General features: G+C 39.1%; 1 protein-coding gene across 2 annotated transcripts in view; it reads left to right on the top strand.

The window, feature by feature from the left end:
- prkd3 (protein kinase D3) overlaps window positions 1–24,328 on the top strand; it is a 384,168-nt gene that overhangs the window by 276,347 nt on the left and 83,493 nt on the right. For both annotated transcript variants that reach the window (XM_069930973.1, XM_069930972.1), the window contains exons 8-10: window positions 2,022–2,205; window positions 3,308–3,431; window positions 15,597–15,674. In XM_069930973.1, coding sequence (XP_069787074.1) covers window positions 2,022–2,205; window positions 3,308–3,431; window positions 15,597–15,674 — 386 coding nt within the window. The remainder of the gene's footprint in view (window positions 1–2,021; window positions 2,206–3,307; window positions 3,432–15,596; window positions 15,675–24,328) is intronic.

Here is a 24,328-nt window from a genome sequence, read left to right as displayed (position 1 = left end):
CCCTGAGGTGCCCATGTCTTTGAACACTGTCAGAACATTCATGTTTATTTTTTAAAAGTGCTGCTTCTTCAGCAGGAGTTCATGGTTGAGGACCAAGTGCCCTCTTCATCAGAACCTTTAGATCTTGTCCAGATGCCCAGCTGTGAAAACTGTTTTATATATATATATATATGTGTGTGTGTGTGTGTGTGTGTGTGTGTGTGTGTGTGTGTGTGTGTGTGTGTATATATATATATATATATGTGTGTGTGTGTGTATATATATATATATATATATATGTGTGTGTGTGTGTGTGTATATATATATATATATATATATGTGTGTGTGTGTGTGTGTGTATATATATATATATATATATATGTGTGGCAGTTACAAAGCCAAAGGATTGGAAACGAAGGAATCATAAATGGATAGAATTGTAAACCAGAGGAGTTATTTTCAACAACACTTTGATTAGACTTCACTTAAAATTTCTGCATGGTTTTAATACAGAAATGCTGTGAGAAGATCAAAAGAGGAATAAACTATAGTAGATGAAGGGAGGACATTTTAATTTGTGTTGAGGTCAAAAAGAAAGCAATAAAATGACAATAAGATCACCTTAATGAATGAATTCTGCAGAGGTTTCTTTTCCCAGAAATTGGTATGAGCATGAAAATTACCTGACTACTTGCATTTTGGAGAAAATTGTATTCTCTTCTGGGGCATTTTTGCCATTGATAATCAAAAAACCCACAGACGGTGGAAATCTGAACAAAAAGAGAAAATGTTGAAATGCTGGCCCTTCATCTGAACTGGCAACCCTTTGCTCTGAAACATGAATACTGTTTATCTCTCTCCATGGATGCTTCCTAACCTGTTGAGTGTTTCCAATATTTTCTCTTTTTGTTATTGACGTTTCAATGACTTTTGTTTTGGTACATTGGGATATTTTTGAAAGAAAATAGGGCAAACTAGAAGTTGTATCTTTTACAGAAACACTACTATATCTTAAACTTTTTCCCAATATCCTTGTAATTCCTTGTGGAAACCATTCAGCTTAGTGAGTATGCCAGCTCTTGGAGCAAATCTTTTAAGTCCCAGTTATGCATCAATAATATGCCTGTTGGTCATGCCCACATCACCTAATACCAATTGGTCATCTTCTCCTGGCTTTCCATCCAGTGGGATGATGATGGATGCTTTTAGTCAGTTTATGGGGTTTGATATGTGCGTCCTGGAGGGGCTGTACAGGCCGATCCTTGACAGGCTCTGCTGGCCACATACTTGGCAGGTGAGGCCTGGAGGGGCAACAGGGGCAGAAGCTCTGTTGTGACGCTTCCTGTTGCCTCCTTGAGCTTGTTCTCAGCAACGTCCACACCTCTTCTGATGGCGTCCCTCCACTGCGAGCGATCTTGAGCTAGATCCTCCCACGTTGATGGGGCAATGCCAGCTTTCTTGAGGCTCCTGTGCAGAACATCCCTGTACCATAGTCGCTGGCCTCCTCATTCTCAGGTACGACTAGACCATTGGCTGCACAAGATGTCCTTGGGCAGTCTTCTGTCAGGCATTTTGATGACATGTCCAGCCCAAAAACCTGTCTCAGCCTTCACCTACTTGAAGAGTCTCTGGCTGATCAGCTTCCATGTGAACTTGTTTTCTGGTTAGCTGTTGGAGGTGCAGGTCTTGCGAGAATGTATTCTTCTTAACGTGGATGTCGAAAACAATCTTAATGTGATCCCTGAGACATTCAAAACTATTTAACGCTGACAAATAACTGAAGGCCTGAAGTGAAAGTTAAAAGAAAACTGCAGATGCTCAAAATCCTGATTTTAAAATAAACCCAGAAGTTCTGGAAATACTCAGTCGGTTGGGTAGTGGAGAAAGAAATGAGTTCCCGTCTCAGGATGATGACCTTTGTTCATGAATTCCATGGATGATATTATTATGCCTTTGAGAGACTTCAACGGCATTAAACTGTTTTCACTGGAATCCCAACTCCATGCCTCGTGTGGTATTATTAATTCAATTGCTCTTTGCAGAGCCAGCCAGTCTGGGACCTGATTCAGACATGGCTATGGAGGTTGACAGCAGTGACATGAACAACGAAGGCAGCAGGCTGTTGGATGACGCAGAGGAGCCGTCAACATCAGAAGAGAAGTTGTATTTTATGGACTCCTCTGATTTGGATGGAGAAAAAGATGAGGAACCTGTCCGAACAATCAGGTAGTCTTTTTGTTACCTGTTTGCTAATCATCTCTGTATTTAGGAAATCTGTCCTGTTTGGCAATGGCCAGTGCCTTTTTTTTTTACTGCACTTCCTAAATTTTTGCTGTGTGATTGGGTCATAGGATCTGGTGGTTTGGAAGAGATTTGGGTTATTATATTGGAATAAAACAAATGTGTTGGAGAAACTCAGCAGGTCACTATCCATAGGAAGTAAATAAAGGGTAACCCAAGGTTCAGACCTGGGGCTTTCACCAGGAAAAGCAAAAACAGGCAGGTGCCTGAATAAAAAGATGGGGGGAGAGAGAGAGGCAGAGGTAGGAGCACAGACTAACAGGTAAAAGGCACTAGGTGGATACAGGAGGGAAGGTAGAAAATAAAATAAAAGTTGAGAAGTGATGGGGGAGAGGGCAGAGGATAGTTTTGTGATGGGAGAAGGAAGGGAAGGGGATGAGGAGTTGAAGGAAAAGAGACACATGGATAAGGAAAAGATTTAATTGGTTTTTATGTCGTTTCAGTCAACACCCAAAATCCAACTATTTTTGAATATACTATAAAGACTTATCTAGATATTAGAAATTATAATATTTAGCTGTTTCTGAAATCAGTTAAGGAGAGATTTTCAAAGGTTATGAAGAAATCACTCTTCAATCCCAGATATTTATCAAATGTTTTAATTGTAAATTAGCTTCTTTTAACATATTTACAGAATAAGAAATTTGTAATCTTTCCTCTCTGAATTTTATGCTTGCATTCTGATGGAGACGCAACTTAATTTAAATAACCTGTCTGAATTTTAAATATTTGACTTATTTCTGGTGTTATAATCCTGATCATTTATGACTTTTATAAAGGCATGGTGAAATGTTTGTACAGTCTCAGTACTGGTTTAATTTTCATTAGGTTTGAATGTGATAAAGCTATTCTTGTGAATAAATACTATCTTTAGGTGCTCTTCTGCTTTGTTACTGTATTTGGCCAAAATAGTTCATGGTATGAAGCTTTGGAGAGTACAAAATACATTTTGATAGGCTTGTATTCACAATCCACAATCTCAATTCTGTGTAGTTTTTGTTCATTAACTTAGAACATTTTGTTCTAGTCCTTCAACAAGCAACAATATTCCTCTCATGAGAGTTGTGCAGTCTGTTAAGCATACAAAAAGGAAGAGCAGTACAATGGTGAGAGAAGGTTGGATGGTCCACTACTCCAGCAAAGACAATCTAGTAAGTATCTTTATTTTGAAACAATTTGTGGCTGCAGTGTTAGTGAATGATGGCATCTGTCAAGATCAACTTCTAACCCATAAAAGCAAACAAATATTTGATTAGATGTTTCCTCCACCCCCTCACTCCCCCCCTCCCCCACGCCGTACTGAGCAGTGGCGAAGCAAGGTCCAAAGTTTATTATGTGTTTTGTTTTGTTTTGTGAGTAGAGAAAATGTTGGACAAGTAAGAATGTTGCTCGTTTATTATGAAGTCATGGAACATTAGTTGGCAAACAAATCCTAAAAGTTATGTGAAACTGTGTGTAGAAAGTAGAGCTGTGTGCTGCCTGATCGCTTCATTATTAGAGTTTCACCTTTGTTTTCCAAACTTTAGGACAAATACTTCCACTCGTGCTAAAAATTTCAGATTGGAGCAATCAGAATCCAACACCCCAATTAAGAGTAGAACAATGTATTTCATTCAGTAAAGGCAGAGATTGGCTGGTTTCAGAAGACAAAGACATAAATGCCAATCTTAAAATTCTTGTTTAGCACTTCCATTTTCCATCTAGCTATCTATACAGAGCAATAATTCAAATTCCATGGCAAAATTCTAGTTTCTTAAGCGTTGGGAAGAAGGATATAGCCAAGTGTGACAGAGTATATAGATATGTTTTTGGGAGATAAATTGGGAAATTTGTCTTGCTGACAATAACTTTGAGGAAATGAGATTTGTTGCTGGGGATGAGTCGGTTATGACAAATTTTTGACCATTTAGGGCTGAATACTGACTTGGTATTGGAAGGAATGCAATGAATTCCATTCTCCACAAATGAATTTGTTGAATATCCTTTAAAAAAAATCCCGTTCATGTTATTCAACTGTAATATCTCTTTGTTCATTTAAAAAAAAATAATTGAACAAAATTTCCACAAATAATTCCCAATCTCTCTCTAGGATTTCCAGCAATTCTGCTATAACAAATCTTTTGCTTTGAACAGTTCATACTCCAATGGAGGTAATCAACCAGTGGCTCAAAGTAACCAGTGAATAATTTTAGAAACTTGTCCCACATTATATTTTTTGTTATTTTTACAAAACTTTTTTTTAAAAAAAGATGGAGGAATAGTCAATGAAAACATCAACTATTTCCCTATGAAGGCAACCAGCATATGAATTGTCCAGCATGAATCAGTTTGAGATGACTTCTAAACTGAGAGGGTGAAGGAGTAATGAGTTGGTTTAAGTAATTGCTTGTCATCCGATTGCCCAGATTCTACTCCAAATCTGGTTTCAAATAAACATGCTGTTGTCAGTAAGAACTATCTCAAATAAGGCTGATACCTGAAATCTCAAGTGTCTGTGTTCTGAGGTAACAAGCATTAATATTATTGATGTGGAAATAGCTTATTACTTGTGTTACAAGCCCAGAGGACCCATAAACCCAGCAGCAATAGATATTCACCAAGACAAATGGGTACTTAAACAAAAGTTGCTTTTAATTATCTTTAAACATGAAAACAGAATCACACTTTAACAACTTAACTAACCTAACTTAACCCCTTTCTAATTCTAAGTGCTCGTGTATGTCATGTGTCTGTAAGTTCAGAAAAGTTCTTTGGTTCATGGTCCAATCTTCCATTCTCACCTCATTCCTCCAAGTTCACTGGTTGCAGGCAATTCTTATACTGTGCACAGAATTTAACATTTATAAAGTTCACCAGGCTTTGGTGCTTGAAAGGTAAATGGTTACTGCTCAGGAAGGTTCCTGTCAGTTTTCAGAGAGAGAATGGTTGTTCCAGGACATCCACAACTGATGTACTTCCATCAGTCACAAAGAGAAACAACAGAATAATGTTCTCTATCTCTGCTTCATAATTGCCAATCTTAAAATTCTTGTTTAGCACTTCCATTTTCCATCTAGCTATCTATACAGAGCGATAATTCAAATTCCATGGCAAAATTCTAGTTTCTTAAGCGTTGGGAAGAAGGATATAGCCAAGTGTGACAGAGTATATAGATATGTTTTTGGGAGATAAATTGGGAAATTTGTCTTGCTGACAAAACTTGCCCCTTCTTGGTTCTCCAGATAATAACATCTTACTTTCAGGTCACCACAGACTTCCTTTTTGTTTCCCCTATTCCAAGTGAAACATTAGGCCACCAGTCCTCTCCTCTTGCATGAAGATGACCAGGCCATCTTCCAAATGGGGTTTTCCAAAAGCTTGATGAATCACACTTTAACAACTTAACTAACCTAACTTAACCCCTTTCTAATTCTAAGTGCTCGTGTATGTCATGTGTCTGTAAGTTCAGAAAAGTTCTTTGGTCCAATCTCGCCTCATTCCTCCAAGTTCACTGGTTGCAGGCAATTCTTATGCTGTGAAGTGACCTACACACTAAACCCCCCACAATCTATCTCTTCAAGACTATTTAAAATATAATATACCCCATAACACTCAGGTTGTATGTCTGATCAGTAACTGGATATTTCTCAACATTTTTTTCAATGGCTCATCCTTCTCCACTATTAAACAATTTAATCAAAAAATAAGCACAAATTTGAAATGAGCCTCTGATGGAGCTAAACTGGCAGGTTTGAAACTTTGGTCACTCGAACACATGTCATGTCAACTTTTTTGCCTCTCTCAGTGAATATATATATTTAGAAGATATCAACGTGACCTTAACCATCTTGGACAACTTCAATGAATGGAATACCCCCATCCTGCCATTCTTTCCCCTCTCACCTTAGTGCCCTTCAGTTTTAGACACCTCTATTGTGGGAAAAAAAAATAACCATTCACCTTGTCTACAACCCTCATGATTTTATGATGGTTACTCCTTGGCCTACTTCCCTCCGGGGAAAACAGACCCAACCTATCCACTCTCTCCTTTTAGCTTAAGCCCTTCAGTCACCAACATCCTTATGAAGCTTTTCTGCACCCTCTCTAGCTTTACTCATCCTCATTATAGTACAGTAGCCAGATCTAAATACTATATTCAAGGCGTAGTCTCACCATTGCCTTGTACAGCTGTACATACCATCCCAACTCATACTCATTGACCCTCTGATGAAGCATTCTTCACCCTGTCCAAAGGTGGCATGATTGATTGGTTCCATAAATAAAGATTTCATTTGCAGGAGTGGGGGAGGAAATATATGATCTTGAGCATTGGCAAATCTCACAATGGTGTTTATAAAAATACAAAACAGCTCAGAGAGGGAAAGATGTGCTTTTCCTATTTCCTTTGTCCATTTGTAACATTATGAAGACAGATAAGCTCGTGATATTCTGCACTAAATTTAATATACTAAGTTCCAAGTTTAATTTGAGCAACAACATCCTTTGATTTGCTATTTACTTTTACGATGGCAATTTATTAAAAATAAATCTTTAATTATCTTAAATCAATAAGATTCTATTCACACCAGCCAATAGACTTGAATTTTCAGCATGTAATTTTTCGTTAGTGCCACATGCTCATAGGCTTCAGTCATCATAGTCCTTCAACAGCAAAAGTTCAGAAGACTAGATTTCATCTCCAGTCTAGGCGTTGATTTACTAACCTTCCTCTTGGCACAGTCTCTGAACGTTATCGGGCAGGGAGGTAGGGGTGGCAGGATGAGGTGATGAAAGTGGGTCTAGATTCCAAAGGGTGAGTCAAGTATGCCCTGTTCTACAATGCAAAGGCATTGTGACAATTTTCTTTCCTCTCTCAATAGCACAAGTTAAGGAAACTCATAATGTCTCAACAATGATGACAGTTGTGCAAATCTTAACACCATAAAGCTACGAGAGAGGCTACTTGGTTCACTAACCCATTTTATTTCAAGATCAGTGGTACCAAGTGACTGTTTTGCAGAGCACCTGCGCTCTATTTGTAATGATGAGCCTGAGTTTTGGGTTGCATGCCATTTCAACTCTTCACCTGCACACTGATCTATCTGTCCAAAGCCTCACAACCATGGAGAGGCTGACTGCAAACTAGAAGAACAACACCTCGTAATCTACTTAAGCAGCCTATAGCCCTTCAAAGTTCAGATTTATTGCCAGAGTATATACATGACATCACTCATAACCCTGGAGATTCTTTTCCCTGTGGATCAGACAGAATTCCAACATATCTGTAGTGCAAAACTGTACTCAAGAAATGATACACAAACAAAAGAGAGAACTGTAAACAAAGAAAGAAATGTAAAGATACTGTGCAACACAGAAAATAAATATTGAGTAAAAAAAAATAATGTACAAAGTAAGAGTCTTTAAAGAGTCTCTGATTTACGTGGTTGTTGAGGAGTCTGCTGGTGGAGAGGCAGCAACTGTTCCTGGTGCGAGTCTTGTGGCACCTTCTCCTCTTTCCTGATGGCAGCAGAGAGAACAGAGAAGGATTTACCAATGATGAGTGGTGTGGATCCTTGTTGATTGTTGCTGTTCCACATAGATACTTTCGATGGTGAGGAGAGTTTTGCCTGTGATGTACTGCTGCATCCATGGCCTTTTGCCTATCATCTGCCAGCCCCTTCCTCACTATTCATGATTGCTTCTTTAAACTGGTTATCTTCCCTTTACACTCTCAGTTCTGACACAGGATCTCAACCCAAATTAAAGACCATCCATTTTCCTTCACAGAGCTCCTCAAGCTGCTGAGTTCCTTCTGCAGTTTGTTCTTTGAACAAATTTTCAACATCTCTGTTTTAAATCTCTGGTGCATCTTGTATTCATTTGATTAATGTTTTTTGTTGGCACTTTCCAGCAACATGCAAAAATTCTGCATACTTTCAATTATTATTGGTAATTAAGCTGAAAATCTCATTTTAATTACTGTCCAAATATTTATTTAGATCTTTTGTAGATATTAAGGTGGTACTAGCAGCTGTGATAATCTATAATTCAGGCTAAAAGAAACAATTAAAATGCACAATTTAGATCAATTGTTTTTTGTGCATGTTCATTTTGCACATTAATAATCTCAATCCAATCACCTTTGTGTTGCAATTTGCATCCTGCATTATACCCTGTGTGCATTTCTCTTGAGCTTTCACAAACCGTCATTTATTCATGAGATTTTCTAACCCGTCTCATCTTCATGACCACCCTGTGTCAGATTATGCTATATTTTATATTGTATATAGATATGTTTTAAAGGAGATAAATTGTGACAGGTTTTTTTAGTGTAGGTCACATACAAACAGTTCAAAACAGATCTCATTTAAAATGCCAGAGCTCTGCTCAAGCCAGAGAGTCCAGGATCCGGGCGCCTTTGAAGAATGCCTATAAGGACTTCACAAGTAGGTGTTGATTGGACATGCTGTGGAATAATGGATTATTGTTTTTGAAAGCAACAGGTGAACAAACTCAGAAGATTGTCCGTTGCCGCAGTCTGATTACAGTTTGCTGTTCTAAGAGAGTGATGTGGTTTCCTCTTTGTGTGTGAGAGAGAATTCAGTTCTATAGCTGAGCAGGTGCAGCTGGGTTTGGAACAGGACAGGCTGGCAAGCTTGTGGAAAAAAACAATTTGAAGATGGGTTGTGAGCTCTGAGTTCAGCCTATTTCAAAGCCCTTATGGTCTTTGTGGCTGGCTGTATAATGTTTCACCTGAGATAAGGGAAACAGAAAAGGAACTCTGTGGTGACCTGAAAGAAAGAGGTTATCATCTGGAAAACCCTGATGGGGCACGTTTCTTCGGCCAGACACTGATGTGGCTGATCAGAAGGAATCAGTTTGTGTCCAATGAAAACCGACAAGAACATTCCTGAGCAGTAACCATTTACCTTTCAAGCACCAAAGCCTGGTGAAATTCATAAATGTTAAATTCTATGCACAGTATAAGAATTGCCTCCAACCAGTGAAATTGGAGGAGTGAGAAGTGAGATTGGACTGTGAATCAAAGAACTTTCCTGAACTTACACACACATGCACTGAGAATTAGAAAGGAGTTGAGTTAATAGTAATAAGTTAAAGTTTGATCCTGTTTTCATGTTTAAAGGTAATTAAAAACAACCTTTGTTTAAGTAACCATTTGTCTTGGTGAATTTCTATTGCTGCTGGGCTTTGGGGTCCTCTGGGCTCATAACATTTGAGGACTCATCTTTTTGGATTGAAAATTGGAGTTTTGGGACCTTAAACTTTTGGAGTTTCTGTGATTTATCAGTTAATTGGTTTTTTTTTCCCAAGCTAATTTAAAGCTTGTGTGTGAGGAAAAACAGTAGCAATGGATGTTGATACATTTTTGTTTCAACCATCACTTGCGGAGCTGCAGAGCAAGAGAAACAAAGGAACTGATGGTTATTCCTAAGGCATTAAAACTGACTGAAGTTAAGCATTGGATGTGGAAAATACAAATACAGAGGATTATAGTGAAATATTATATAGGTGAGTTAAAATTTTTTGATAAAGACAGATAATTTTCTGGAGGATAGATCAGTTGGAATTGGAGAAATTGAGGGTGGTGGAAGGAAGAGAGAAACAGAAGTTTGAGTTGCAGAAACAACAACATGAGAGAGGAAGCTGAAAAACAGAGAGGAGGCTGAAAAATGGAAGGAGGATGATGAAAAACAAAGAAAATATGACTTGCAACAGATTGAAAGAGACAGATGGTTTAAATTAGAGAAGTTAAAAATTGAGATGGAGGGAGGTAAGAGAATTGAGGCTGTAACTCCTGCGGAGAGGTTTTGGGCTAGTAGAGAGGTAAATCTAGTTCCTCCTTTTGATGAGGGAGATATAGATACATATTTTCAGCTTTTTGAAAAGGTTGCTGAGAACTCAAGATGGCCAAAAGAAAAATGGCCTCTTATGCTCCAAAGTGTATGGAAGAGAAAAGCACAAATTGCATCCTCTAGCTTGACTACACAGCAAGTGGCAAATTATGACACTATTGTGTATTGAAAGCTTAAGAGTTTGGTTCCAGAAGCATATAGACAAAAATTTAGGAGTTTGGTAAAAACATGGTATCAATCTTATATGGATTTTGCTCTGTGTGATTTGATTGTTGGTGCGCCTCAAAAGGAATAAACAATGATTTTGACAGATTGAAGGAATTTATATTAATTGAGGAAATTAAAAGGTGTGTTGCAAATGAGATTAAATTATACCTGGATGAGAGAGATGTGGGGATGTGGCAGCAAGCGGCAAGGTTAGTGGATGAATATGCCCTGATTCTCTTTGCAACCCTATCTTCCTGTGATGCCACTTTCAGGGAATTGTATCTGTATTCCAGAGCCCTCTTCTACCACACTCCACAGTGCCCTACCATTTACAGTGTATGTTCTTTTTTGGTTTGTCCTTCCAAATGCAACCCTTCACACTTGTCTGCATTAAATTCCATAAGACATTTTTTCAGCCTACTTTTCCAGTTGGTCCAGATCCCTCTGCAAGCTTTGTAAACTTTCTTTGCTGTCCACAATGCCTCCAATCTTAGTGTCAACTGCAAGCTTGCTGATCCAATTTACCACATTATCATCCAAATCATTGATAGAGTTGACAAAAACAATGGTCCCAGCAGTGGTGCCTTAGGCACACCACTAGTCACAGGCCTCCAATCTGTGAAGCAATCCTCCACCACTACTCTTTGGCTTCTCCTGTCTAGCTATTATCGAATCCATGTATACATGGCGTCTGAACCTTCCTGACTAACCTCCTATGTAGGGCCTTGTAAAAGGCTTTACTGAAGGCCTTGTAAACTGCATACACAGCTTTTCCTTCATTAACTTTCCTGGTAACCTCCTCGAAAAATTCTTAAGATTGCTTAAACACGACCTACCATGCATAAAACCATTTTGGCAATCCCTAATCAGTTTCTGAGTATCCAAATATTTGTATATCCGATCCAATAATGACCTTCTACTGATGTCAGGCTCACTGGTCTATAATTTCCAGAGTTAATTTTGGAGCTTTTTTTTAAACAATGAAACGACGTGAGCTTCCCTCCAATCCTCCGGCACCACACCTGTAGCCAATGACATTTTAAATACTTCTGCCATTTTTGGCAGAAATATTTCTGATAGGGGGAAAAATACATTTAAGATCTCTCATCTCTCTTTTAGCTCCATTCAAATCCAACCACTCTGATCTTCAAGGGGACCAATTTGGCCCTTATTATCCTTTTGCTCTTAATATACCTTTACATTGTCTGCCAAAGCAACCTTATCTTCTTTTAGCCTTCCTGATTTCTTTCTTGAGATTTTTCTTGCATTTTTGTACTTCTCAAGTACCTCATTTGCTCCATGTTGCCTTTACCTGATACGCACCTCTTTCTTCTGCCGAAGCAGGTCACCAATATTCCTTGAAAACCAAGGTTCCCTATGCCTGCTAACCTTGCCTTTAATCCTGACAGGAACATACAAACTCTGTACACTCAAAATTTCTATTTTGAAGGTTCTCCATTTACCTCGCACATCCTTGGTTGAAAGCAACTTAACCCAATCCATGCATTCTAGATCCTTTCTCATTTCCTCAAAATTGTCCTTTCTCTGATTTAGAATCTCAGCCCGAAGTCCAGACCTATCTTTCTCCATAATTAACAAAATTAATGGCTTATGATCACTGGACCCAAAATTCTCCCCTTCACATATTTCCTGTGTCACCTGTCCTGACTCGTTCCAGTTTTGCACTCTCTCTAGTTGGTACTTCTATATATTAATATAGAAAACTTTCCTGAGCACATTTTACATGCTCTAAGCCATCCAGTCCTTTTAGATTGGGCGTCCCAGTCAATATGTGGAAAATTAAAATCTCCTGCTGTCACAGTGTTGTGTTTCCTGCAGCTGTCTGTTATCTCTCTACAGATTTTCTCATCCAATTCTCATTGAGTATTGAACAGTCTTATAATACAACCCCATGAGGGTGGTCATACATTTCCCGTTCCTCAGCTCCACCCTCATACCCTCAGTAGATGAGCCCTCTGGTCTGTCCTGTCTGAGCACAGCTGTGACATTTCCCCTAATGAGCAAGATTCAAGATTCAATTTATTATCATAGCAGTAAAATATTGTCATATTACATGAAATTTCTTTTTGCCTGTTGCAAGGCAGACAGATTTGCCACTGGCAGGAATTGCCTAATAGCCTATTTCAGTTAGAGAGAGAGAAGCAAAAGAGAATCTCTCCCTCCCCCCCCCCCCCCCCCCCGAGACACTGAGTGTGCGTAGATTCGCCTCCTTCCGCAGCTACACAGAGCCCTGTCCAAACCATTGTCCAGCCGAGCTCCAGATATGAACAGGAAGGGTCAGGAACCTTTCAGCGCCCTGGGCACCTCCTCGCATCCCGTTCTGATACCTGGTACCCCTCCAGCCAGTTTGAGCCAGTCTCCAGCGGTCCACAGCCAGACTCTCGACAGCAATCTCCAGCAGCCCATGGGTTCCTTGTCTCAAGTCAACAGCAGCCCACTGTATGCACTGTTCTCTCAGCCGCAGAGGCCCCTCACTGGTCCATTGTTGTGGTCACCGTCCTTGCGGGTCGTCTCCCCTGCTTCTCATTCTCAAACAGGGTGGAGATGATCTTCCCATCCTCTGGTGCCCTGCTCTAGTCCTCTTCAGCCCCGAATGATTGCTGCTGAGTAATAGGTACCGCCGTCTTGGGCGCAGGTCCGCGTCGCGGGATTTCAAATAAAGCCACCGTTGGCTCCTTCAACGGGCCATTCAAAGTTGGTGCAGAGGTGACAGCAGATCACTGGGCTGCTGGATCCCGCCGGAGTGTTGCATCTCTGCTCTCTCACTCCCCATGGGTCTGCACCAGCGGCAGGAAACTCCTCCCTCTTTCATCCCCCTCCATTCTATTTGTGTCTAAAGCAACGGAAGCCTAGAACGTTGAGCTGCCAGTGTTGTCCCTCCTGCACTAATGGTCAGAATTTCTCATGCCAATCCACACTCTTAGCTTGTCCGCCTTTTCTACAATACTTCCTGCATTGAAATAGATGATTCTGAGAACATTTTCACCCCAAGAACCTGTCGACTTCCAACAGTGAATCCAATTTTCACAGCATCTTTTCCCTCCTCCATTTGCTCTGGCACTCTCTTTCCCAACCCCTTGCAAGACTTCTTTAAACCTACCAGAGCAGCACTAGCAAACCTTCTCGCAAGGATAATATTCCCCTCCAGTTCAGATGTAAAATGTCCCACTGGAAAAGGTCCCACATTCCCTGGAAGAGAGCCCAATGATCCAGAAACTTGAAGCCCTCCCTTCTGCATCATGTCTTTAGCTACGTGTTAAGCTACATTATTCGCCTATTTCTAACCTCACTAGCACATGGTATGGGAAACAATCCTGAGATCAGAAGCCTGGAGGACCTGTCCTTCAACTAGCACCTAATTACCTGAACTCTCCTGGCAGGACCTCTTCTCCTTTCCTACCCACATCATTGGTCCCTATATAGACCACGACATCTGGCTGCCCACCCTCCCTCCTGAGAATGCCATGAACCCAATCTGAGATATCTCAGACCCTGGCACCAGAGAGGCACCGTACCATCCAGGATAATTGATTTTTCCACAGAATCTGTTATCTGTTCCCCTAACTATGGAATCCCCTATTACTACAGCTCTCCTCTTCTCCTCCTTTCCCTTCTTAGCCACAGGACCAGACTCCATGCCAGAGACCTGATTGCCATGGCTTGTCCCTGGTAGGTTGTTCTCCACCCCCTTAAACAGTATCCAAAATGGTCTACTTGTTACTGAGGGGAATGCCTGCCTGTTCCCTTTCCCTCTCCTGACTGACACCCATCAACCCTCCTCCTGCCTCGTAAGTGTGATACTGTCTCTTACCTCTTTTACACAACCATTAAAAGATGGGAATTAACCACCTTTTAATCACCTTGCTTACCAGTGTGAACAGAACAAAGTGGGATGGGGGGGGGGGGTTATTTTCATCCCCTGTATTACTTGCTAAGGTAGATAGTATCAGAGCCGATGCGTTTCAATCCTGATTTTTCTTGGTTCAGTGTGAACGACCCGACCTGGCTTTAAATATGGGTCATTCACATGTCAATTAAGTGGGATCTCTGTGTAAAAGGGGTACCTATAACTCTTGTCTATCACCCCCTCAGTCTCCCAATGATCCAGAATTCATTCAACTCCAGCTCCAATTCCATAACTTGACTCGTCAGGAGCTACGGCTGGATGTACTTCTCACAGATGAAGCCGTCAGGGTTCCTGCTGGCTTCCCTGACAACCCCCATTCTGCAAGAGGAGCGTTCCCCTGCCTTGGCTGCCATTCCCACTGTGTACGACTAAAGGAAAAAAGTTCATAATATCTCAGACTTGCCCTTAACTGTGCATAGTTGCTGAATCCTTTTCATTCCGAGAATAGGAGAGCTCTTTCTTACTTCAACTCCTGCACCACCTCCTCATTAGCCTCTTCTCACTGAAGCCCCCTGAGCCAAAGCCTTTCCACTCTGGCTCAGCCCACTCCAACGATGCTACACAGTCTGGCATTCTTATAATGATGGTTGACCTCAGTTGCCTTTCAACTGTTGAACTCGATTGCCCAATCAACTGCTCAAGATGTCCAACGCTGTCCACGTTAGTTTATCTGCTGCAAATATCAGCTTAGAATCACTTGTTTTCTTTTGGTGAAGTGCATTTAAGATGCATCGTAGATCATTGTTCATCCTAATAACTGCCTGGCTTTTCTCAGTAACTGGCCATCATAGGTGTTCAGATGATAATACTTTTTGAAGACAGTGGAGTATTTTCACTGCTGCTTTCACATATTCCACAGTAATTCTCAGGTGGGTATTTTTTCTCTTTGAGAATGCTCTTTAATTTGAACTTGTCAGGAGGTACAGCTGTTGTATTTTATGGAACCCTCTAATATAAATGGAACATATATTGGTTGATAAGCAGAGGTAACTAAACACAGCAGAATTGCAGGAAATCTCTGGGAGATTCAAAGGATCCTTTTCAAGATTAAATTTCTATGTGACCTGTCCTGTTATTTTTCTAATTCAGAAACTATAATTTTTTTTTACAATATTTAAAATCTGGTGGTGGAATAAAGCTTTGATCTTTGGGAAGTTTTGTGCTATTAACGTGCATTGCCAGAGGTATCTGTCAGAGAACACCTGGATGTGATCAGGCTTGACAGCAAAAACAGACTCATGTTTCCAATTTAATGAAATAAAAACAACCTTAATATGCCCATGAAATTAACAAAGAAATTAATTTGCAATGATTGTCTCATTTAACAGAGGAAAAGACATTACTGGAGGTTGGACAGCAAGTGCCTTACGCTCTTTCAAAATGACACTGGAACCAAGTATTATAAGGTATGGGTACATCTTTGGCATCAAGTGGCACGGCAAGATGCTTTTTCCAATGATGTAAAGAATATTTTCAGCTTATCACTTGTTCTGTAATATAAAATACATATATGTTTTTACAACTTGATATTTAAATATTATGATGCATGATGTTTTGAAATTAAATAGCTGATTTTATTCCTGGTGTTTTCATATATTCTGAACAATGTAATTGCACTCATTCTAGGTGAGCTGGTTCAATAATGAGGGAGTATCATTGCCATGAATTGCCACCAGTTAAAGATTCCCACCCCTGCCCCCCTGCGCCGCCCAAGCATGTTTGCTTTTCGGTGTTTTTGTGTCGGGTGTCAGAGTATATACACTAAAAGCAGATTTTGTTCGCTGCTTTGAACTCTCACTCGAATAATCACAAATTCTCTGGTCGGTTGGGCTTATAAATTAGAAACTGCCTGAAGAACAATCTGCAAGGGTGTTGGTAATTATTGAGTTGACCTTTTTGCAAGGGTGCAGAGAAATGTGGACAATAAAATGCAGCCTATTTGTCAAAGTGCAGTTATGACAAGCCTCTAGGAAATAGTGAAACATTAGTGATCTTATCAAGGTATTCAGTGGGTTCAGCTGAGATGGCTCAATTGAACTTTATTCAGGAGATTTTGATCTTGAGTTGCACTTGAGTGGGTTGAGTACGGTATCGCATGTTAATACAACCTTTTTGCAAGCCCAGCTATTTCAACGAAGAGCTGGCTATGTATGAATTTCTCCAAATTAATGTGCGGGGAGCATTTTCATCAGGCTGTTAGTCAGTTTTCTCCTTTAGAACTTGCTCCCCTGCTTCCCATTAGATTCTAGTTTTAATAATCTTTTGAAAGTTGATAAAATCTCTGCATCATAACTGTGCAATAAAGCACTTTTATGTCTGTGACTGAATTTCTTGACAAATTATCCCTGCTGTTCCGATCATCTGTCTTTTCATGAAGCGATCTGACTGCATCTGTTATTTCCAGGTGACCCCCATGCAGTCACTAGCAGGTCTGAGTCGTTGGATAATCATGTGGATTGTGATGGCCCATTCGTCCTCTGCAATTAATGACACTAAATAGTTTCTGATAGAGTTTGGATTATCCAATGGAATGGAACATCTTGGATGATGTATTGTGGATTATCCAATGGAATGGAACATCTTGGATGATGTATTGAAATGCTCCCTGCCCAATTGTTGTTGAGAGCAGTAATGCTGCAAAATAATTTTATAAAATTCTCATCTACTTTAAAACAACTGAAAATGCAGTTTGATTAGTCAATAAAAGCTTAGGGGGGGGGGGGAAAGAAACATTATCTGCTGGAGAGACTCACTGGGTCAAGCAGCAACAATAGGAGAAAAAGAATGGTTAATGTGTTTGGCTTCAGATTCCAGCCACCTGCAGCCTCCAGTGTGTCCAGCTCCAGTCTCCAGTGAAAAGCGTTGTCTTTAAACCTGACCTCAACCTGATTGGGAGGGGTTTGGGAGGGAATGAATGACACGAGTGGTGCTCGTGCTGCCAAGAGTATATTTGTTAGGAGGTGTTGACTAGAAATCTGAAATACTAGAACGGTTGGGGGGGGTGGGGGGGCGGTGGAGGATAAATAGCTGCCAGGAGTGTGATATACAAGACTGGGGTGGCTGATAATTTGAAACTGTTGAATTCATTGTCAGAAAGCTCTGATGAGTTACTGTTTCATGAATTTAAATTGGGCTTCTTTAGAGCATTGTTAGAGTGGGATGAAAATTAAAATGATAAGCAACTGAAAGCTCAGAATCTCCTTTATGGACTGAATGAAGGAGTTCAACAAAACAGTCAACCAGTGTGCATTCATTTGCCCCAGTGTGAAGGAGACCACATTGACTACAACAGTTATGGTGCACTAAATTGGACGAAGGACAGGTAAATCGATTTCACTCTCGAGTTTTCCAGCACCTTTGGGTTTTATTTCAAATTTCTTTCATCTGCTGTTTTTTCTTCATTCTATGTAGAACTTCAGTGCCATTAAATAGGCTTGCCACAAATGAGGCCCCTTTACCAAACTAAAATAGTTTACTCACTTGATTTCATTGTGGTTCCGTTGCAAACTTTAAGATGTCATACTATGCCAATGCACTCTTTTAATTATTAAACGCAGCTTTTACGGGTTGTAGTACTGAGACGCACGGACCAATTATGTTCTGAGTTCAATCCTTGGTCATTTAGGGCAGCCAGACTTCTCTAGGACACTTCTGAGATATACTTACAGAAAAAGTCTGCGGGTCACAGTCTGGCTGTTGATTATTTACCTCTGCTTAATGTTGCACAAGTGTGGTCACTGAATGAGGGATGTTTGGGTTTGCATTCAATTTCTCCTTTGGCTAAAAAGGCTTTGCAAAGTAGAATTATTTAGCAGAAGAGGAGCATGCCAGCTCACTGAACTTGTGGAGCTCTTTTGAAGGAATACTTCGGTTCGTCACTCGTTCTAGTAGTACTTCTGCAGTTTTGCATTTATTTTCCTTTTTGAAAACATGTTTGACTTTATCCTGGTGTCCTTTCCAGTGTTGCAATATAGATTACTTACTATTTGACAATGTTTTTTTATGTCTCTGCGTTTGTTTGCCTCTCCTTTCCTTCCATCAATGGAAATAGGTTTACAGACTAGCTTCTGAATGAAAGGAAACTATTTCGGCTGTTGAGTCCATAGCAAACTAACTGTAGAGTCCCAGTTCACCTTCTTGTGCGGAGCCTCCAGACAGAATCTTCTTCCTTGCTAAAGACTGAGGTAAAGTACTTATTTAGTGCTTCATCTGTCCCTCACCCTCACTGAGTAATTTGGTCTCTTGGACTTGTATCAGCCACACCTTGCCTCTCAACACTTTTCCTGTTCACATGCCTACAGGATATTTTTGAATTCATTTCTGTCTTTTCACATGCTTTTTATTTGCTTTTTTAGTTCCCTTCAGAACTTTCAGTGATCAGCCTGATGTCATGTACTTTTATCTCTTTTCAGGTTTGCACTGTTGATTTCTTCCTCCGCTCTTATTCCAGACCCTTATGATTTTGAACATGTGCATCAAATCACTTCAGCCTTCTGTGCTCTAAATAGAACAACCTCATTTTTTGCCAGTCATTAAAGTAACCAATATCCCTTATCCTCAGAACTGTCTTCTCTACACCTGCTTCAGGTCATTACATTCCTTCCTCAAATGTGTCCAGAAACATTACCAAGCCTCTCTCTTTTAGAAGAGACGTGTAACTGCCTTGCTTTTATCATAATGGTTATTCCCTTGGATTTTAGGGAATCTAGAAAAACAGTATTAATGTAGTGCTGAGACAAAGGTTCAGCCATAATCATATTGATCAGCTAATTGGTCTACTCCTGATTGTCTTTCTCATATTCTCTGTGGGAAAAATCCATGCTTTTCCACTTTCTCAACCTCTTTCAAATTTGTGTGTCTGTATACTGTCCGCCTGCCTGACCTGCACCTCATTTAAAATTCCCATCAAAAGTGTCTTCTTGCTAACACTGATCTGTTGTGTGTCTAAGCATTCCACCAACTCTCTTGAAATCTATCCGTGTCTTCCACACAATTTACTGCAATTCTCTGTTTTAAGGTATCAGAAAATCTTGGAGAAACAATACTCTCTCAATCAAGTTGTTACAGATTTCAGTGTTTCTTGTACCAATTTTCAGGGAACCCCAAAGTAAATATTCTCTGTCTTGAAAAGCAACCAATCACCACTCTCCTTTATTTTCTGGGCTTGGGCCCAATTTCTCCTTTTATTCATGGTTTTCCACTTTGCAGATGTTGTGTTGTGTGTGTTTGGAAGATGTGCCATCTACCCCACTGGCTTCCCTCCCATCTCCGCAGAGCTGCTGCCTTCAGGTCCAGTGACCTGAGTTCAATCCTGTGGATATTCAGTGCCGTGTATGGAATTTGCACTTTCTTCTGGGTGCTCCAGTTTCCTCCCACATCCCAGAGATGTGGTGGCTTGTGGTGGAACAACTCAGCTGGTCTCAAAGGGTCCATAGGAAGTAAAGATATATTACCAATGTTTTGGGCCTAAGCCCTTCCTTCTTCAAGGTATCTCAGGCTGGGAGGAGTCATGTGATGGAGTAGTGGCCGGTAGGGGAACTCCAGCCCTCTCCAGAAAAATTTAAAAAAGATAGAGAAAAAGCAAAGGCACAAACTTAAAAACCAAAACAAAGTGAAAGTAAAAGTGTGAAGACAATGGCAGCAAAGAAAGAAAAACCAAAAACAACGGGAAGAAAAGAAGAAGGAAAGACGTCGGAAGAAGGTGAAGGCCTTACCTGTCCGAAGAGGCCCGCCGCGGAGAGAGAGCCCCGCTCCCACAGGTCAGTGGAGGTCCCGGGCTCGGGACTACAAAAATGGCTCGCAGAGCCGAGTAAAAGTGCGCAACCGCGCAGAAAAAAAACACACTGACGGGAGGGGGGAACAGCTGCGGAGTCGATCTCCACAGCTGAGAGAGACACCTGCAGCACAGCAGCAGGTGCAGAACACAGACAATAACGACAACAAGAAAGAAGAGGGTAAAAAGAAAACAAGGAAACAACAGATGGTCAACCCAGAGGAAGAAGAAGAAGAAGAACAGAAAGAAGTGGAAGAAGAGAAAAGCAAGACAATGGATGTATCTTTTTTTAAAGAATATATGGAATCAGTGAAAGAATGGCAATTACAAGAATTTGATGAGATAAAAAGAAGAATTAAGAATGCAGAAGAAAGAATGAATAAAATGGAAGTGGCCATATCAGAATTGGCAAAACGAGTGGAAAATATGGAAAAACGAGAAACATTTGTAGATATGGAAGTAAAAGACTTAAAAGAGAAATTAGAAGAATCTAATAAAAAAGCTAAAGAGGCACAGGAGCTGTTAACTCAGAAGATAGATATAATAGAAAACTATAATAGAAGAAATAATATAAAGATAGTGGGCCTTAAGGAAGATGAAGAAGGCAAGAATATGAGAGAATTTATAAAAGATTGGATCCCCAGGGTCCTGGGAAGAACAGAATTACAGGAAGAAATGGAAATAGAGAGGGCACATAGAACTTTAGCCCCGAAACCACAACCGCAGCAAAAACCAAGATCTATTTTAGTAAAATTCTTAAGATATACAACAAGAGAAAATATATTGGAGAAAGCAATGAAGAAAGTAAGAGAAGACAAAAAGCCACTGGAATATAAAGGTCAAAAAAATTTTTTCTATCCAGACATAAGTTTTGAACTCCTGAAGAAGAGGAAGGAGTTCAATATAGCGAAAACGATCTTTTGGAAAAAAGGATATAAATTTATGTTAAGGTACCCAGCGGTACTTAAAATAATTATTCCAGGGCAACAAAACAGACTATTCTCGGATCCAGAGGAAGCAAGGAAATTTACAGAACAACTACAAAACAAGCAGAGAGATGAAGACATGTAATAAGAGTAAAAATGACCACGATCTATATGTAGGTGTGTAAAGGGGTATATGTGTGTGTATATATATATATATATATATATATATATAGTGTGCATACATGAATGTATCCGTATTTAGAGGAAAATATATAGAATATAGAAAAGAATTAATAAGGGAGGGAAATGGAATAGAGGGAATAAGGAGGGAATTAAAAGAGTGACCTTTGTTACATATGAAAATTGAAATCTTTTCTTGGGGGGCTGGGTGGGGAGGAGTTACGGTCACTGCAAAATCAGCTGACGTTTGCGAGTGAATTCGCAAATCCAAATAGAGAGGGGAGATGTGGTTGTCGACAAGGGATAAAGGACAACTCAGGAGGGGGAGGGGAGAATGGGGTTAAAGAAGTTTTAAATAGGAGAATAGGGAAAATGTTTGATGTTTTAGAAATGTTCTTATAAAGTGTTCAAAACAAGAAAGCAGAAATGGATAAGAAGGAAAGGTAATGATGGAGAAACGGAAAGGGAAGATAAACAAAGTATAAAATGGCTACGCTGAACTATATGACTTTAAATATTAACGGAAAACATAACCAAATTAAAAGGAAGAAACTGCTAAATTTACTGAAAAAAGAAAAAATTGATATAGCATTTGTGCAAGAAACACATTTAACTGAATTGGAGCACAAGAAATTAAAGAGGGATTGGGTAGGACACGTAACAGCAGCATCGTATAATTCAAAAGCAAGAGGAGTAGCTATATTAATTAGTAAAAATGTACCAATTAAAATAGAAGAGGAAATAATAGATCCAGCAGGGAGATATGTAATGATAAAATGTCAGATATATTCGGAGTTTTGGAATCTACTCAATGTATATTCACCTAACGAAGAAGATCAAAGGTTTATGCAAGATATTTTTTTGAAGATAGCAGATACGCAAGGGAACATATTAATAGGAGGGGATTTCAACCTGAATTTGGATTCAAATATGGACAAAACTGGGAAAAAAATTAACAGAAAGAACAAAGTAACCAAATTTATAATTAAATCGATGGAAGAAATGCAACTTTTGGATATATGGAGGAAACAACACCCAAAGGAAAAGGAATATTCATATTACTCGGCTAGACATAAAACATACGCAAGAATAGACCTATTTTTGTTATCAGCTCGTATGCAAGATAGAGTAAGAAAAACAGAATATAAAGCTAGAATATTATCAGACCATTCACCCTTAATATTGACAATAAAGTTAGAGGACATCCCTCCAAGACTGTATAGATGGAGATTAAACTCCATGTTATTCAAAAGGCAGGATTTTAGAGAATTCATTGATAGACAAATTAAAATGTATTTTGAAATAAACACGGAATCAGTGAAAGATAAGTTTATACTATGGGATGCAATGAAAGCGTTCATTAGAGGGCAAATAATAAGTTATGTAACCAAGATGAAGAAGGACTATATAATCAGGAAACAGAGCAGTTGGAAAGGGAAATAGTAAATATAGAAAAAAAATTAGCAATGAAGGAAGATACAACTAAAAGAAGAGAATTGGCAGATAAAAAAATAAAATATGAAACACTACAAACATATAAGGTGGAGAAGAATATAATGAAGACAAAACCGAAATATTATGAACTGGGGAAAAGACGCACAAAATCCTAGCATGGCAGCTTAAGACAGAACAAGCTAAGAAAATGGTATTGGCATCAAGGAAAAAAGACAAACAAATCACATATAATCCAAAGGAGATCAAGGAAAACTTTAGAGAATTCTATGAACAATTATACCAAACTGAAAACAAAGGGAAAGAAGGGAAAATAGATGAATTTCTAACTAAAATTGAACTACCAAAACTACAAATAGAGGAACAAAATAAATTAACAGAACCATTTGGAATAGTAGAAATACAAGAGATAATAAAAAAAATTACCAAATAATAAAACACCAGGAGAGGATGGATTCCCAATAGAATTCTATAAAACATTTAAAGATTTATTAATTCCTCCCCTCCTGGAAGTAATCAACCAGATTGATAAAACACAAAGCTTACCAGATTCATGTAAAACAGCAATAATTACAGTAATACTAAAGCAAGGGAAAGATCCACTCACACCAGCGTCATATAGACCAATATCTTTACTTAACACAGATTATAAGATAATAGCTAAACTATTAGCAAACAGATTAGCAGAGTATGTACCGAAAATGGTAAATCTAGACCAAACTGGATTTATTAAAAAAAGACACACAACAGACAATATTTGTAAATTTATTAACTTAATTCATGCAGTAGAAGGGAGTAAAGCGCCAACAATAGCAGTTGCTTTAGACGCAGAGAAGGTCTTTGACAGAGTAGAATGGAATTATTTATTCCAAGTATTGCAAACATTCAGTTTACCAGAGAAGTATATTAATTGGATTAAAGCATTATATAAGGGACCATTGGCGAAAGTGACAGTAAATGGATATATATCAAAGCAATTTAACTTAAGCAGGTCAACACGGCAGGGATGCCCACTATCAACTTTATTGTTCGCGTTAGCTATAGAACCACTAGCAGAATTGATAAGAACAGAAAATAATATAAAAGGGATAAAAATAAAAGACAAGGAATATAAAATCAGTTTATTTGTGGATGATGTTATGGTATACTTAACAGAACCAGAACTATCAATAAAAGAATTATATAAGAAATTGAAGGAATATGGAGAAGTGTCGGGTTACAAGATTAATGTAAATAAAAGTAAAGCAATGCCTATGAATAATGCGGATTTCTCAAAATTTAAGAAGGAATCACCATTCAGATGGCAAATGCAAGCAATAAGATACCTAGGTATACAAATAAATAAAAATCTCGGCCAACTATATAAACTCAATTATTATCCACTAATGAAAAAATTACGGGACGATTTAGAGCATTGGAAAGATTTACCACTAACACTAATAGGAAGGATAAACTGTATTAAAATGAACATTTTTCCAAGGATATTATACCTATTTCAGGCATTGCCAATACACTTGACAGAGAAATTCTTCAAGGAGTTAAAGAAAATAATAAGGAAATTTTTATGGAAAGGGGGGAAACAGAGGATAGCACTAGATAAATTAACAGAATGGTATAAACAAGGAGGCTTACAACTGCCAAACTTTAAAAATTATTATAGAGCCGCACAATTAAGATACCTATCAGATTTTTATCAAACAAGGGAAAAGCCAGATTGGACTAGATTAGA

This window comes from Narcine bancroftii, chromosome 4, assembly GCF_036971445.1.
Source record: "Narcine bancroftii isolate sNarBan1 chromosome 4, sNarBan1.hap1, whole genome shotgun sequence".
Lineage (NCBI taxonomy): Eukaryota > Metazoa > Chordata > Chondrichthyes > Torpediniformes > Narcinidae > Narcine > Narcine bancroftii.
The sequence above is the reverse complement of the archived record's forward strand: the minus strand, read 5'-3'. Positions and strand labels throughout refer to the sequence as shown.